Source organism: Scomber scombrus, chromosome 16, assembly GCF_963691925.1.
Source record: "Scomber scombrus chromosome 16, fScoSco1.1, whole genome shotgun sequence".
Lineage (NCBI taxonomy): Eukaryota > Metazoa > Chordata > Actinopteri > Scombriformes > Scombridae > Scomber > Scomber scombrus.
In genome coordinates, this window is record NC_084985.1 from 20228636 (window position 1) to 20245967 (window position 17332).

General features: G+C 40.9%; 1 protein-coding gene across 1 annotated transcript in view; it reads right to left on the reverse strand.

Moving 5' to 3' along the window:
* Positions 1-17332, reverse strand: part of csmd2 (CUB and Sushi multiple domains 2) — a 240549-nt gene that overhangs the window by 47663 nt on the left and 175554 nt on the right. The window contains exons 31-39 of the mRNA XM_062436522.1: positions 14590-14784; positions 13678-13794; positions 11632-11745; positions 5993-6088; positions 5055-5258; positions 4029-4153; positions 1739-1835; positions 805-909; positions 456-574 (exon numbers count right to left, since the gene is read on the reverse strand). Of these exons, the coding sequence (XP_062292506.1) occupies positions 456-574; positions 805-909; positions 1739-1835; positions 4029-4153; positions 5055-5258; positions 5993-6088; positions 11632-11745; positions 13678-13794; positions 14590-14784 (1172 nt within the window). The remainder of the gene's footprint in view (positions 1-455; positions 575-804; positions 910-1738; positions 1836-4028; positions 4154-5054; positions 5259-5992; positions 6089-11631; positions 11746-13677; positions 13795-14589; positions 14785-17332) is intronic.

A 17332-nucleotide genomic window follows, 5' to 3' on the forward strand; every position in this document is an offset into this window, starting at 1 on the left:
CCCAGTTTAGCATTTCTAGATTAGGATAGGGACTGGAACTTGGTGAGAACAAAGCTGATAGACCTATTCGTTATGGAGAGAAAACTTTTAAACAGAATCTGTGTGAGTTGCTGCATCACAGATATCACCTTCTCCTTAAGCTTAGATGACAGTAGATTCACTATGGTCTGTGCTTTTACAGCAAACCACCACAACCTATAAATATAGGCTGAAGTGTATTTGAATGGATACAATTTTGATCAAATTCAAATCATATGTGGAAAGCCCTGACAGTTTATTTTCTCTGACATTTTGCTTTATGGACTACTGTGAAAAAAGGATCACTGCTTGAATATGTACGTGAAGAACAGCAAAGCCGACAAGAGAGACACTGACAAAGGACAGAAAAGGATAACCATCAATGTGAGTTTACGTTCTTTTATGACTGAAATGCATGTGAAGGTAAGAGATGTTACCTGCAGAGTATATCCAGGTTCACATTGGAAAGACACCACATTATTCATCTGAAGACGCTCCCCGACTTTGATGCCATTCATGGGAACAACAGGTTCTGGACAGCTGGTTAGCGACACCGCTGAGGCGATGAAGAATGGAAGAAAAAAAGGCAGCAGGGGGAAAAAAGAAGGAAAGAAATTACGGAAGAGAAAATTCAAACTCAACATTGTAGGATCAACTTCCTCTTAAAAAAGAAGGAGAAACAGAACCAGCAAGTCTTGATATAAAATGTACTTCTATTTAATTTTCTAGTTGTTCTTGGGGTGTTGGTACTTTAAGTCATTTACTGTTTCATTTTTTTTAACTTACTTTTGTATTCCAACCTGAATCCAGCAGCAGACACACTAATATCAGAGAAAAAGTGGAGGTAGAGTTGGTTGGAGGTGCTGTTGAGGAGAGCTGGAACCGTGGTGCCTTGGGGGAAAAGATTAATAGTGGAGTTTAGCAATGCTATCTCCAGCATAGGTTGACCATAACTAAGTGTATGAGCTACAGGCAAAAGGCTCTTTCAAAGTTTGGCGATTTCAACTGCTTGTGTGTGTGTGTGTGTGTGTGTGTGTGTGTGTGTGTGTGTGTGTGTGTGTGTGTGTGTGTGTATGTCAGTGTGTGTTTATGTGTGCATGCAGATAAAGGTGTATGCGTGAACGATTGTGTATCAGTGCATTAGGAGATTTAGGAAAGCAGATGCATTATAGTGTGACCTCCTCGCCTCTAACAAGACAAGGAGCAAAGGGACTCGTTTTCTTCCAATGTGTGGATCTGTAATCGCTGATAATAATAAGAGAAAAATAAATCCTTCCAAAAAAAAAGAAGGAAACAACACAATCACATGTTTTACAGATAAGACCTTAAAAATGGTCGTTTAATAACTCAAATTTGGGAGCTTGGCATTTCACTTTCATCTCTTTACTTCAGGGTACATCTAACATTTACTTTTGGTTTGGTTCCAAGCACAAACAAAAGCATAATTCCCTGTTGCTGTATCTGCACTATGGAGTAACACTGATATTGTAAACAAATACTCACTACAACTCCAAACAGAAAACAGACTAACCTTTGTAGAAATGTACAAAGATTTTGCCAGGAAAAGCTTAAACAGTTTGGGATTTCTAATGACTACACCAGCTGCATTTATGTACTCTACATTTAATCTAGCTATTTTGCATTGCCAACTGTGTAAGAAAATAAGCATACACACACAAACACAGATGCACATACAATGCAAACATGTGCACAGCAGTACCTGAGAAGCTGCCAAGCATGGTGTCAGTGTTGTCTCCTCCGTCGAACACCTCCAGCGAGTCCCAGTTCTGCTCTGTGACAAAGCTGATTACCTGAATCTGAGACATGAGAGAGACAGACAGAAAAGTGGGAATGAAAAAATAAGACAATTAGTGGACACTGGGGGAAAAGAAATGGAAGGGAAGAAGAACAACGGCGTGAAAACAGGAAGGAGGATGGGGTTTAGGGAGCAGAATACTAAATCAAAGACGAGGTTGAAGGGTTGAAGATTAATGAGTGGGAGAGGACCGCAAGAGGTGTGTGTGATAAAAAGAGACAGTGAAAGAGTAAAAGGTATGTTCATTTGGCTAAGAACTGATTTAACCTTAAGAGTCCTGTACACCAATTTAGCATTACACTTCTACAACATTGTCTTAGTCACGATGTACAGCTTGCTAGATTACTGACCACATGAATTGCAGAATTGGAGTAGGCTTACCCGTGACATTTACAGATTAAAGTGTCAAAAGATACTACACTGTGCCATGTACTATATTATTGTTCTCCATCTATAGCTAAAAGTCTTCAGTATTCTATGTGTCCTCCTCTGTTCTTTCACTGTCTCCCAGCCTCTCATTCTGTCCCCTCTCACATCCATTCCTCGGCCCTCTCTTCTGCCTCGGATGGATATAAATCGGATACGAGCCAATTAAAGGGGGCGGTAGGGGCTCTGGTCCATCCTGGGGAGGCAAGGCAGACCACAGATTGATCTTTCATTAGGAGGCCACGGCAAATGTGCCGTCAAGGCACCTTGCTCCTTTAAGTTCTCTTCTGGAACGTGACAGTCCAATCTAATGCGTCTCTGCTAGCTGGTAGAAGGGGGAGCAATAGTAAGAAAGACAGACAGAGAGGAAGAGGACCATAGTGTGAAAGAGATGAGGTGGCATTGGAATAGAGGGGATGAGGAGGATTCAACTGCAGAGAGTATGAACACAATGGGAAAGTATGTGTGTAATACTAAACTATAAGGTTGTCAGTCAAGTATGCATACATTTCAGTGTAGTGCTGTTTACCTTGCAGATATAGTTTGGAGACTTGGCTCTATCTTGTTACTCTAGGTTTACTTTACTTTAGAGCTACTGCGATGTTAGTGTATAATGCAGCATGCTAAGTGTGCCTCTTGGCCATTTCCTGTATTTGACCTGTGAGGACAGTCAGCTGAGGTAGAGGAGCTAATAGCTGAGGGATGGCACTGAGGTCATTAGCCACAGAGGCTGAAGCATAAGCCTAAAAACTTTCAGGCAGATCCGCAGGGACCTTGCCCGGGTTCCTGCTGGAGTTCCATCACACATGCATCACAGAATAAGAATATGCAAACTGAATTAAGTCCGTGGAAAGAAAAGTGATTGAAGAGGCAATTATATATACAAATTTATTTTAGGTACAATCTGAGTTTCTGGTATAGTGATCTGCTAAATTTAATTCTGAAGCGTCTCTTAAGTCTATAGACTCATCATTCAGCTGGTCTTCTGTACCCAGAGAACTGTAAAGGCTAAACCTTGTAGGTGGCTCTATTAATTAGCCCTTGGTAAGCTGAAAACATATCATCACACAGGGACTTGAGGTCAAGACCATGTAGAGCTGTAAATACTAAAGGCTAAAGGTAAATAAAATCTATTAATTCCTCTAACAGACTGAATATAGAGTTTTATATATATGTTTTCTTTCACACTGGGGCCTACGTTAAAATGAATGGACAGATCTCTGCAGCTAAGAAAAATATGAAAACATGCTCAGAGAAGGTAAATAAATGAGTAAATACATAAATAAATTCTTAAATATGAATCTTTTCCTTTTATATCGCATGTCTATAAGTAAAATATGATCATCTGCTAGTATTTGGACTGTGTGTAAATAGATTATATTTTCATTTGTCTGTGGTATGCATGGCTTAACTGGATTTCCTTTCCGTCCCCAAAACACAGATTCTTACTTTTTGTAATGTTTTGTATTCGAGATTACCAATAAATCGTTTGTCACTGGTGTTTCCCATGAGCTAATATCCTGACAATATTTTTGTGTGAATTATATTTCAGCTGGTTGGTACTTCCTTGTGTTGCAAGGGGATTGACAAATTAAGATTGGAATGGAGATGGATTAGGGAATGTGATTTATTTACATTTTGTTGTTAACATAACAGAATTTGTCCCTTATTCACACATGGATTTAACATGTTTTTGTGTAATCTGATTATTACAATCCTGTCACCCAGGAGGATCCTTGGTCCAAGGTAGAGAACTCTATTAACAAACCTGGATTCCTGATCCTTCAGGAACGGTGATCTTCCAGACACAGTTGAGACTGTTGAGGTAAGGTTCAGGAAACCCAGGAGATAAAATGGTCCCAGTTCGATGGGTCAGATTACCTCCACATGGAACTGTGGGAAGATGGAGTAAAAAATGTGTCATGGTTACAGACTGGATGTGCAAAGATGCGAGGAGAGTAATAGGCATGTGTGCATTTGTACACTCAAATAACTATAAAGAAATGCCTTAATATTATTCAGTCTTATAGTCAAATATTGATGTGATTGGGCTGGAGTGGAATTGAGTGGGATTAAGGATATTTATGTGTCTATATTTCAAATAGACTGATAATCACACAATTCAACACAAAGAAATAATCATAATTTTGAGTAAGAAATTAAATTATCATGCTACATTTCAGCTTTTAGGGGGAAAAAACAAACAGATGTTAAGCCTGCATCACTAAATTATAAAACTGCTGGTATCCTCAACTTCACAGTCAGGCTGATGCACCTGGCCATGCGAGCACACACACAGACATACACTAGCACGCACAAATGATAACAGACGCAGTGTAACACTCCTAAGAAGTGTTTACAGTCTTCAAACACTGTCCTCGCAGCTTGTTCTGTGCAATTCACATCTGGTGACAGCGAAGGGGCATCTGCCACAGCTGTATGTTGTGTGCGTGAGTGTGTGTGTATATACATGTAGTTATCTCTATATGTGAGTGTATGCCTGCGTGTAGTTGTGACCCTCAGCAGTACCTGCCACCTGTGTGCCGTATGGCTGAATCACTGTGTATTGCTGCAGGCAATGGCTGGGAGCCCACATCTGTGTCAGAGTAACAAGTTTAACTCTCAAGAAATCAAGTGCAAGAGACGGAGATAGAAGGACGGATAGAAAGAAAGAGAGTGAAGAGAGGAAAGATAGAAGAAACTAATAAAGAGAAACAAAAACACTCAACAGACACTTGATGTATTTGTGAGTGTCTCTGTTTATCTGTAATTGAGTATTTGTGTCATGTCCTACCTATACAGCTGGGTATGGAGCTGTTCCACTGTGCCAGGGCATTGGGAACTGTCAAACATTCAATGGCACTCGATCCCTCCAGCATATAACCTGGGCTGCACTCAAAGCGAATCACTGCGCCAACAGCAAAGTTGTTGCCCATACGGCGGCCGTTTCGGGGCTCGGGGACTGAGCTGCACTGGGTGGCGCTGGTTCTTGGTACAGCTACAGGGGAGAAGAGAAGAAGAAAGGGTGATTATAGATGATTGATTTTAAGGTATTATTTGTGACATTTCCAAAACACATATGACTTTTCTGCTTCTCTCTACTGAAAGCTTTTAAAATGAGTTTACTAAACACTTAAAGGTGTAGATGGATTTCTATAAAACTCACAATTTATTTGATCAATGGAGTGATTTGTTAGAACAGTTATTATATTTGTCAATGTCAGTACGGTCACAGTGTGCCCCAAATATATTATACAAAATATTCAGCTTCTCTTATTTTCCTCGTGCTTCTTTCAGCTGACTTGCAATAAAATACAAAAAATGAATTATTTATTCATTAAATTTTCTCCATAGCTGCCATTGCCTTCGGATATCTGCAGCAAACGCCATTTTTGGTACAGTGCATTGTTTAAGGAAAATAACAATTCAAGAGCAAAGTTCCTCTTAAGGGAATAGAAAGACAGGAGGAGTTTAAGTACAACATTTTCCACAGACTTATATACTTCTACAGTGTTAATGCTCCACAGCACACAACTCTGTAGAAGACACGCATACACACACAAGCACATCACAGCCGAGAGAGTGGCTGAAGGTGAATCCTTACGAAATAACTCAGCAAGTCATCTATTATGGAGGGGAACTGGGGCTATTAGAACAGAGGAAATCCAAAAGAAACAAGCCAGTAGGGTTTATTTGTGGGCATGAGAGTATGCCTGCGTGTTACACACTTACCCTGGTAGACCAGGTGAAATCCTCTAGAACTCGACTGGCCTTTGGAGGTGAAGCGGATCAGGATTTGGTTGGAGGTTGCTAATGGCAACGACTCGCCTGAGATGGAGAAAAGTTTGGATTATTTTAAGTAAAGCACAGCCTTTAGTTGATATAGTATTTGCGTGGGCGCATACAACTGCTCCCTACTGAGCTGCTTATGACTCATACAGTGAAATATCTCAAATTTCCTTCGTCTGTTTTGTATCATATAACCTCAGTGTGAACATTAGTGACTATTTTAGGGACTCAGTTTTGGCATCTAGCATGAAAAATGAAAAAATACAAGTGGAAGAAAATCTGCTAATGCTTGTGTGAAAGAGGGCAAACTTAAGGTCTCTTAATATTTCTATTTTTACAGGCTCTGATCACACAGCATTGTAAGTGTGAAATAATAGTGTGTAGAAAACAGATTTTAGTGAAAATAATCAATTAAGTTGAGAGTTGTGTTAGGTAATATTAGAATTTTACACACGGTCCAACGTTGATAAAAAACATATAATATGCTTTATAAGGAATGATACATATTACAATATGTAAATGCATGGTGATTATTAAGATTAGCCTGATTTCTTTTGCTGTCAAGTCTTAGCTTATCTTCTATGCTTATTGGATTATTAGATTGCCAAAAATTTCCTTCAGCTAAATTGTCACTAAATGGGAGTCCTGATTACTGTCGCTGATAGCATTGTGTCAGAGGTACAGCTGACCCTCTGGTTCTTCTCTAGGTGCTCAGACTCTACTTTCAATCCTCATATGAACCTTGAACAAACATGTCAAGTCACTATCATGTTCTTTTTTTTATCTAGACATATTTCTAAATTACAGTTGATTTTGTTTTTCTTGTCTCAATCTATTGTACCTCTCTGTTTACATTCACAGGTAAATGACTGTTATAGAATCGGCAGCTGGATTGAAATAGTGCAGCGACACCAGTAGAACCAACTGCACAGATCACATTTCCCCTGGCTTCACTTCACTTGCTGACAATGAAATGAAAAACAGAATCAAATTCAAGGTCGGGTTTATCACCTGCTGTGTAAGGCTGTCAACAATCAAGCTCTTGCTTACATTGAGGTCTTAGCAGCATACTTTATGGGCTGGACTCTAAGGTCAAACCAACATTGACCAGGGCTTATTGGCTGGGTCATCTCGCAAAATTCCAACCAATGGGTGACCGAGCCTCAACGTTTGTAGCTTCCAGGTTGTGAATATCATACAGTTGTCATACATGTTTCTAATTAAAATTGTGCAGACAGACCTTTAACTGATGTTTTGTCTGGTCATTGTTTGTATATGATAATGGAGATGATAAATAAGTGTGTGTGTGTGTGTGTGTGTGTGTGTGTGTGTGTGTGTGTGTGTGTGTGTGTGTGTGTGTGTGTGTGTGTGTGTGTGTGTGTGTGTGTGTGTGTGAAACTTTGATATTGTTTTTTAATGTAAAAAATCAGTACAGTTACAAAAAAAAGAAGAGAAAAGAGTATATTGTATATCACTGAAATTACTGATGTGATTTCTTACCATCTTCATCAGTTCACAGTGTAAACACAAGGAAAACCCAGATGAAGTATCTACTGTGGTCGAAACAATTTGTTAACTGACGTAGAACATGATGCAAAGTGTGAGCATCTCTGTCTCTGCCTCTCTGTCTTTTGCTCAGTGTGCTGCTGACTGGCTCTCTGCAGTGGATCTCATTACTCTGTGTCTGCTTGCTGTCACACTGTAGTGGGAGGCAGACGTGCTTAACCCCAGAGGCATATCTGTGTGTATGTGTGTTTATGTGTATGTGTGTGAGTGAAAGAGTGAGTTAGTGTATCCTGTGCAAGCATGTTTCACTCATGTTTTTGTGTGTGAGTATCTCTGTGCATTTACAGTAAGTGCAGTATCCTGAGATAGCACCAATGGCACATTCCTAGATGTGCTATCATCGTGATTGTTCTAGTTCAACTGTAGGATATCCAAGGCATGCTGGGTAGTTTATTAGAAGAAGCCCTTTCTGCGTGCTGTCATGGTGACAGTGTTTCATAATTTGCTGTGCAGGGCAGGTATTCATCCAGACAGATCAAACATGTGTCAGCATGTAACTTATCAAACCTGGACCCTTTCCAAATCTGAACCACTTTGCCCTCAAAATGATCCTCTGTGCTGGCATATGAAAGACTTACAATGACAAATAAAACTTTGGCTGGAATTCAATAGTCAAAATTCAGAACCAGTTGGTGTGCACTGGTTCAGATACAGCAGCCATGGTTATGTTAGATATTAACACTCCAGCTTTTAAACCACAACCCAAACAGTTTTAGAGGTTAAAAAAGAGAGAGAGAGTTAGACCAGTGGGAATAACGTGAAATGAGGGGTTTTTAATTCATGAATTATTGTTTTGCATTCACTCAGCAACATGTTTGTAGTGGCACAAATGTAGCAAATGAGCATTTGGCAATAAAGGTGGTAAAATTTAAGTGTAGCTAAATTAAAGTGGACTCTCTAGTCTTTCTTAAAATCATGTCCAACAGAGTGACAATTGCCCTTTAAAAACAAAAGAATCAATTCAGAAATTAGCATTTAGATAAGTCTCTGTGATTTCTTGATTCAGTCCTTTTGTTCTTTCTCTGCCTATATGCCAACTCTTTTCTTTTCCAATTCTCACCTTCTATTGTTCATTTATACAACTCTCTCTCTCTTCTCATTTTATCCCGTTTGTCATAACGGATTCCGATGATTCACAATCATTGCCCTTTCTTTTCAAAAAGAGTGATCTGCCGAATGCTATACTGAGTCCAGTTGAATGTAATATACCCTTCAAGGTCAGCATATCACAGCAAACTGCCTTGTGTTTTGACTAGTGTGATTTACTGTGCTTGGCAAATAATATTCTGCCAACCACCAAAATACTTTTTACCTGGCTATTTATTTATTGTATATAATAACAGCTTGTATACGGGTTCTTACTTTATACGCCTGTAGATGTGTGTGTGTGTGTGTGTGTGTGTGTGTGTGTGTGTATATATTTTAGAGCTCTACTATATCTGTATGGTAAATGCAGATGCACACTCCCGGATTATGCTTAATTCGTGCTAGTTATGCATGCATGCACTAGTTCTTCACCAGCACAGTCTGTGTGGGCTAAAAATCTCTCTTCCTATGCCAAAGTGTGTCAGTTCTGCTCTGCCATGCCTGGTTAGAAAACGCTGTGAACCTGCCGTCAGGAGTCCGCAGTTAATATAGCGTCCTGTTTATTGAGCTGTAAACTGGATTTTCTGAGGCTGCCCTGGACACAAACCAAAGTAATCATTTTGCTTTTGTCGAGCCACAGGCAGGCTGAGATGGAGAGCTGCCATAAACCCACACACCTTTTCACTCGCTGACTCTTGAAAGGTTGAAACTGCCTCATTCAAGCTTCTCCTTTTGTAGGCCATCAACATCGTTTGGCATTTATCATATCCATGTATTCATAATTTTATAATAGTGTTGTGACAGAAATAATTTGTTCTCCCTCTTTTTCCTCTCACTTTTAACCTTACAGCAGTTATGCTTTTTGCTTTGCTATGTTATTTTACATCACTGCTATATGTAGGGATGCTCGATATTGACTTTTCTGCCGATATCCGATATTCCCCAACGCTTAATTTCCGATACCAATATCACCCGATACCGATATTTACAGGCTTTTTACACCAAAACTGTTAGGTAACAACATAACATATCTCCTATTGTTGAATTAACACATTATGCCTAATTTTATTGTGAGGCCCCACTGGATGCATACATAAATGCAACATGGCTTTCCAAATGTAAACACTGACTGTTCAAAATAAAAGAACAACTTCAATTTAAGTTATGGAAAAAAGTGCCAATATGGCACTGCCATATTTATTATGCTGCTTTGCGGTAATTGCAAATTACAAATGTACTATCCGTAGGGAACACTTGCGAATAGTTCCAAACCACAGACATACGCCCCAATTCTGGAGGCAGGACCTTTTATAGGAACGTCCTCTCACTCGGTCCTCTCAGCTGTTGTGTCTCCAGCAGAGTAGGACGTCACAGAGGCTACTCGCCGAAAGCAAAAACAGAGAAAATGACAACGATGGGGTAAACCTCGTTTCTGTTTGTGTGTTCGTGTACATGGCGGTGGACGCTATGAACTTTTTAGCCACGGTTAGCGAGTTGTGACCCACAAGTCCAGCGTGTTGTTGTTGTTATACGTCATCAAGCGCGCGCCAGTAAACGTCCCATGCTGCGTTCATGCAGGCTCGGAAATGCTGAAGCCTACAGAATAAACATTGGTTATAAAAACCCGATACCGATACTTCCCGATATTACATTTTTAAGTGAATATCGGAGGGCCGATAATATCGGACATCCCTAGCTATATGCAATTATTTTCATTTGAACATGCAGTATGTTCTATGAATTAAAGCAAACAATGACATCCACACACATACTGCAGTACATACGAAAATAATTGCATAAAGTAATTATGTAAAAGAATATAGAAAAGAAAAAAGGATAACAGGGTACTGATTCGACTTTGGATGAGATTTGGCTTAGTTTCTATGCCTATGGTTAAGGTCATAGCATTGGGTTGGGGTTAAATGTATTAAATAGATACTTTATATGGTTGTACAATTTCTTGTGACTGTAACCTGTGGATTATTAAAAATGCTGTAAATTCTAATTATTTGTTGTAATCCATAAATGTTTAATATGTAATATGGTATCTTTTAAGTAAAATAATTAAAATTAATTGTATGCATTGTTGTATGTATTTGTTGTAATGTTAGTGCTGTCTTTTGCACTCAATAATCTTTCTGAACTGAAAATTAATTAATAAAAACTGAGAGACAGTTGCAGGCTGGGAAGTAAACAAATATTATTAAAGTAACATCTTGCCTTCGAGGTAATAATTCAATAATTGCAATATTGTTGTAATGCTTTGAGTTGGTGCATTAGTTTTAGGTAGGCTACAATTACCTGACTTAAACTCTGTGTGTGTGTGTGCTCGTTTGCTTATGTAACTATATGCACATGTATTTGGAGAGTCGACGTGTGTTTGTGCAGTACCGATTGAGCTGTATGTGCGCACAAGTCCTCTTGAGCCTGTCTTCTTATATGTTATCCTTGTGACTCTTTAAGTTGTTGTTGTCACTGTTAAATTGCGTTCCAGCTCACTGGAGCCCACCTGCAGCCATGACGGCAGCTCTGCCTGTGTCAGCAACGTGGTCTCTGATTTTAACTGGATACTTATGAAAGGGAATATGGTTAAGACAACATTTTATTGAGTGCCCCGTCATGTTAAAAATAATGCCCAGGAGAACAAAGAGTCAAATCACATTTGCTGATTTGGTACATGCTGTTGCTGAATATGAAAAAGCCGTACAAATGTACACAAGTCATGTCTTACCTACCTGCATGTAAACAGCTTCTGTTTCCTACTTCCCTAAAGTTCCCCTGCTGAAACCCCCCCCCCCCTTTAAGAAGCTAGACAAAAATGTGCATGAACACAGGCACCTGAGTGTGTGTGTGTGCGTGTGTGTGTGTGTGTGTGCGTGCGTGCGTGCGTGTGTGTGTGTGTGTGTGTGTGTGTGTTTGTGTTTAAGTACCTGTGTGCGCTCCAGACAAAGAGCTAAGAACACGGGAGTGCTGCGTTGCCCCATCATAAACCTCCACAATATCATTCAGAGCTGTCTGGAAGAAGGCGAATTGGCTGAAGACCACTAGAAAAGAAAGATATGGACACAAAATTAACATCAGAGGAAACTGAAATTAGGTAAAATTAGTCACTGCAGCTCCATCACACTAAAAACTCCATTCCAATCGATTTAAAATGGCACAAAATCCATAGCATCCGCATTCAAAAGAATATTATCAACAGCAATTTCAATCAAAATGTGTGCTTTAAAGCATGGTGGATAATACCATCGGTTATGACAACACAACCAAGAGGTGATATTACACAAGGAAGATCAGCAATCCTTGTCTGGGCTTGATGGCTTGTCAGTAGTTGAAAGGCTTTTGCAGTGACAGCCGATCTGTTGTACAATGTGCAGCTAAAGCTGCATGATGGTGCTTTCAGCCTTTCAACCCACCTTTTCTATTGCTCTTGCTTGAACAAATGCAGCCCTTTCACATCCAATCCATGTCTACTTTACTTGTGGCAAATATTACAGGTTAAAGAGGAGGAAGAAGAGAAAGAAGGAGGGAGGCAGAGGGCAGAGGGGACAGATGAATGGTGCTCTCTATTAGGTGTGATGGCTTAGACCTTATATTCAACCATGACTCAGCATCTGTTATCTCCTACTCATCTTCAGTGGTTTCTTTTGCTTGCGCATCATCTTCATCTCGATCTGTGACAAGACAAGCCAGCGGCCACAGTGGCACCCACACTGTCCCCAGCATTAAGGGAAAATAGTCTATCATTAAGGCTGGTGCATCAGCCTAATGGAAAGTGGCAAGAAGAAAGCATTTGTGGCTCTGCATGACAAAGTTTGTTGCCTTAGGGCTCACTGTCATTTTCCAGGAAAAATGCAAATTTGGACTTTAATTATTTCAATTTCCTCTCCTTTGCTTTTGACTTCATTTGGTTAAATATGTTGCCGACAGGGTCCAAGAAGGATGGGGGCCCAGTTATTCTGGAGCAGTGCCAGACCTCTATATGGGCGTCATGACCTCAACATTGGAGAGACTGGGCCAAACAGATGCCAGGCCCCTGCTGTTTGGTGTAATTTAACAATGATATGACTTGAGCCTCCCCTTTGAGAGGCACAATTATGATATCTCATTAAAGAGGTAGAGGGAAGAGAAAAGGAGGTGGGGGGATAGAGAGAGAAAATGTCAGAGGGAAAGAAGCACCGAGACACTGTGGGCAAGTGAGTGAAACATGTTTGCTATTGAATTTGCATGTTTGAGCTGTGTCACACGTCTGCATTGTTTTTGCTTTCAGAAGGATTTGGTGCTCTTACAGTATCAGATCACATTTTAGATGGAAGTTGTGACCTTTAAGATGGAAATGCCAGAAAGTAGAGAAAGTAGAAAGCTGTGGATGTTCCAGACACCAATTATTTTTTGGTGCGAGTGTGTGTGTGTGTGTGTGTGTGTGTGTGTGTGTGTGTGTGTGTGTGTGTGTGTGTGTGTGTGTGTGTGTGTGTGTGTGCGTGCGTGCGTGTCAGACAGTAATATTCTACGCCTGGTGTGTAAGATAGTGATTAAATTGCTGCACCAAAGTAATGTGACAGTATGTGTATGGCAATGAGACAGATGGATATGGGAGCTATCAATCACTCTGTGATTTCACTGGGTGTAGAGAGATATGAAAATATGCGTTCAGTAAACCTCTGACTAAAGCACTTTAATTGCAAGGTAAGAAGACAGTGTGTGGGAGCTTTTACAAGTTTGCCACAAACTTGTTTTTCTCCCACGCACCTGTCAGGAAGAACATTCAAGTGTGAAAATAGCTCGACTGTTTTTCCTTTGATTTTAATAATCTTCCACAGTGAGGTGCTTGAGCATTGTGTACATTATAAAACAGTTACACCTTAAATGAAAAAACACACCAGTACACACTCAAAGACACATACATACATGCACAAGTGAAAATAAATCAGTAAATACAAGCAAATACAGTAAAGCATTGTTCCTCCTTGGCTTACCGTAATCCTTGGGCACGACAACAGAGTACAAACAGCTTCTTGCGGTGCTGTAGTTGCCAGGGTAACCAGGAGACAAGACCACTCCCTCCAAACCTGAGTACTGTCCACCACATGGAGCTAAAGAGACACAGGCAGAGACATGAAGAGACAACCGACAAGAGGACGGGCCAAACACGGAAAAAAAGGTTTAAAGCCAAAAGCGAAATATTCCATTTCTCCAACACCTCCTGCTATTCCATCGCCTCTGTTCCATCGCTCCTAAATTACTTTTCTTGTCTGATTGGGCTTTGGGTGGAAGATGTCCCTGGTGTTTGCCACAGTGAAATTGCAATGTTTTCCAAGTGTCCCTCTAGGTTAGCCTGGGTGAGATGAGGCCCAAATCTCCTCTCCTTCTTAAGGGCCCTAAAAATGCTCTGTGTGTGTGCTTGCGTCTTTGTGCAAGTGCTGATCCTGTGCTGTGCATGTGAAGGGGCGTTTGGCTTGTGTAAAAAAAAAAAAGTGTGTGATATAAGCATGTGTTCCACCTTTAAATATGACTGAAGCTTCACACTGTGAGAGCCTGATTCAGTGGTGCTGGGGATCTTTTACCAGCTTTGGTAAAGGATATATATATATACAGCGTGTGCTAGTCGTACTGCGGGAATGTCAGTGAACAGCCAGGATGAAGCAGGTTTTGCCATGAGCGTGAGGAGTAGATATGCAAAATAGGCAGCGCTCTTCACACTGCAGATTAAATTAAAGCTATGCCCTCTCATCTATTAACATTAGGAAAACCCACAGAGCTCTACACATATACCTGCAGGATATAACAAAAAAACACATAATCATACATGCATATTTAACATGTAATAAATCTATAAGCACTGATGTGATTTGTGTTCCTAACAAATGTCTCCAGATGTCAGTGTTTACCAATGCAGATGGGTTTGGGTTTGTTCCAACTTGGCTTTCCATCTCCCCCCATGATGCAAGTGAGGGTTGGGTCTCCCTCTAGCGTGTAGCCGCTGTCGCAGTGGTAGGTGACCGTGGAGCCCAGCTTGAGGTCGGCGCCCACCCGTGTCCCGTTGCGCACCACACCCGGTTCGAAGCAAGACTCCCTGGGGTTCTCTGTGGAAAGAGGTAACACAGTGGAAAATCAGTCAGAAGGGAACGCGTGTTGGTATTCAATAAAAAGGATTTTTACATCAAGCTGCAGCAGTGATACTGGAATAGAAATTGTTTTCCGCCTCAGTTTCCCGATATTCTCGGATTTCCTTTTTTTTCTCCTTTTTTTTTCAGCTACTCTGTTCTTTCCTCTTTCAGTAAATATATCTCACTGACTGCCACTTTTCTCCCTAGCCCTTGACGGTGCCCTCTCATCTGTGGCTGCTGGAGGTATGTATGGCTGTGGAGACAGACAGGCAGCTGATTGAGAGTGGCATTGCTCTGGCCCAAGGTCTGCTGACTGCACACAACCGCCTCTCACACAACGCTTTGCTGTGCAGTCAACTAGAGAAGACAATGCACATACGCAAGCTTTCTTTCTCACACTCACACACACACACACACACACACACACACACACACACACACACACACACACACACACACACACGAATATACTCACCCCAACTGCAAGCACGCACACACAGACACACGCTGTTTCTAACCACATATCAATCACCACTCCTGAGGTCGTAAGAAAGATGTCTCGCTCAATCTACCATCACATTGTTCTCAGGTGGAAAATGTGCATGTGAGAGGAGGCCTGTCAATTTGGCACACTTCACACCCTTACAGCTAAAATAAACATAGGGAAAATGCCCAAAGCAATTTAACTCAATCTTAAAAGCAGTCGACTCTAGTTTAACATCTAACTTCAATATTTGATGATTTCACACAGATGCATACAAAGAGGGGAAGGTGAGTCAAATGTTATCTTTTGTCAGGAAAAACTTTCAAAGCCTGACAAAAATATGCGCGAGAGACTGAACTCTCAATCTCGACATCGACTAGCGGAGGGCGAACTTTATATAAGCGACACCCTAACAATGTTCATAGTTTTTAAAAGTGTCCATTAGTAAAGGTCAATGCGGATGCCAATGAAGAATAACATGACTGAGACAATGATTCACCTCTTTCTTACATCTGTGATATTTACCATAGTCATTTTGTATCTGTCTCAGAGCTGACAGTGTTTACTTTCTGTTTATTTTGTGTCTAAGTTTACTAAAGAGGAAAAACATATTCTTACATTGGGTTCCACCATCTGCCATCAAGAGAAGGGTTTTATTTGCACTATGAAAAACATCCTCCTCCTGTTGTTTATCATGAAGAAAAATCCCTGTCTGCTACATCAAAAGCATCTTTCCTGGAAAAAAAATCATCTGTGATTACAGTAATTAAGTGAATGTGTAGACCACTTGTAAGCAAGGTCCTGAGGATTTACAGATGATAAACTGTACATGTAGAACCTTGGAAAAATGCCTAGTTTCTAAGCTGAAAGCTGAGGACCTGCTGACCAGACAGGAGGCTGCCCTTCATGGCTGAACAGAGCGCTGGAGCCAGGCATGTGGTCTGAGTGTCTATCATCTAGGGCACCTGTTCTAGACAGGTTGAGGCCTTTCAATGAACTGATTTAGACCCCGACCTTCCCTCGCTACCTCCTTCATTTAACCGGCACACCTGGCAAGAGACGGTGGAGGCGTGATGGATGTATTAGGCATTAGGTGTGGACTGGTTCTGGACACAAGCTAGTAGTAGAGGAGGTCAGACGTGGCCAAAACGACGGCCGATTTAACAAGCCTTGTCTGGGACATCTTTAGATACAAGGGGGAGAAAATGGATGAGAGGCATCATCTGTTTTGGAAAATACTCAAAGGAGTTTAAGTGATGTGATGTGAAGTGAAAATACGCCAAGGAGCGGGTGAAGGGATTGTATTCAGTTGGACAGATGTGACTATAAGGGGGGTTGTATGTTTGTTTTTCCTCTCTTTGTATATCTGTCCATGTTTCTGTCTATGTGTGTTATTCAAATGTGGTTCAGGCGTGGAAAGTTTTTGCTCCACATATTTCCCTGGAGAGCCCAATCAGACATGGCCAGAGACATGACGTAACGATTGCTCGGTAAAGAGGCTGACAGCACCTCGGGCGGATTTTTGTAATATAATTTTCAGTGGTGGGCTGACCAAATACTAGCTGGGCCAACTCGTCAACTTCCTGCTTCCTCACCAAACAGATCTAAACCCGCAGCCAAATATGCTTTTGTGCCATGTTGTTTGTCTGAAACTGAGGAGGTAATTTATGTATTATTTGGTTATGGTTCATTAGTGTGGAGAATTGGAACTGGGGAGAGGGAGTTTTTCGGAGCCACACACTGGGTCCATCTGCTCTACCAGATTGGCCATACAATATCACACACTGTATCACACACTGCAGTAAATATTGCTAGGAGTAGGTTAAGGGGTAAGGCTCTGTAACACTGTTTCACCAAAACACTGCGTTGGATCTCCGTTCATGTGCAACTGCCAAATAATTTGCATCGCTGTATTTTTGTGAATATGCGCCATTCTAAAATCAGTTGAATTGCTTTTATAGATCATATCCCATCTGAACGCCAGCCAAGTAACGGAGAGCTCGGGGTCGATCTGAAATTGGTTAAACGTCCGATACCTTA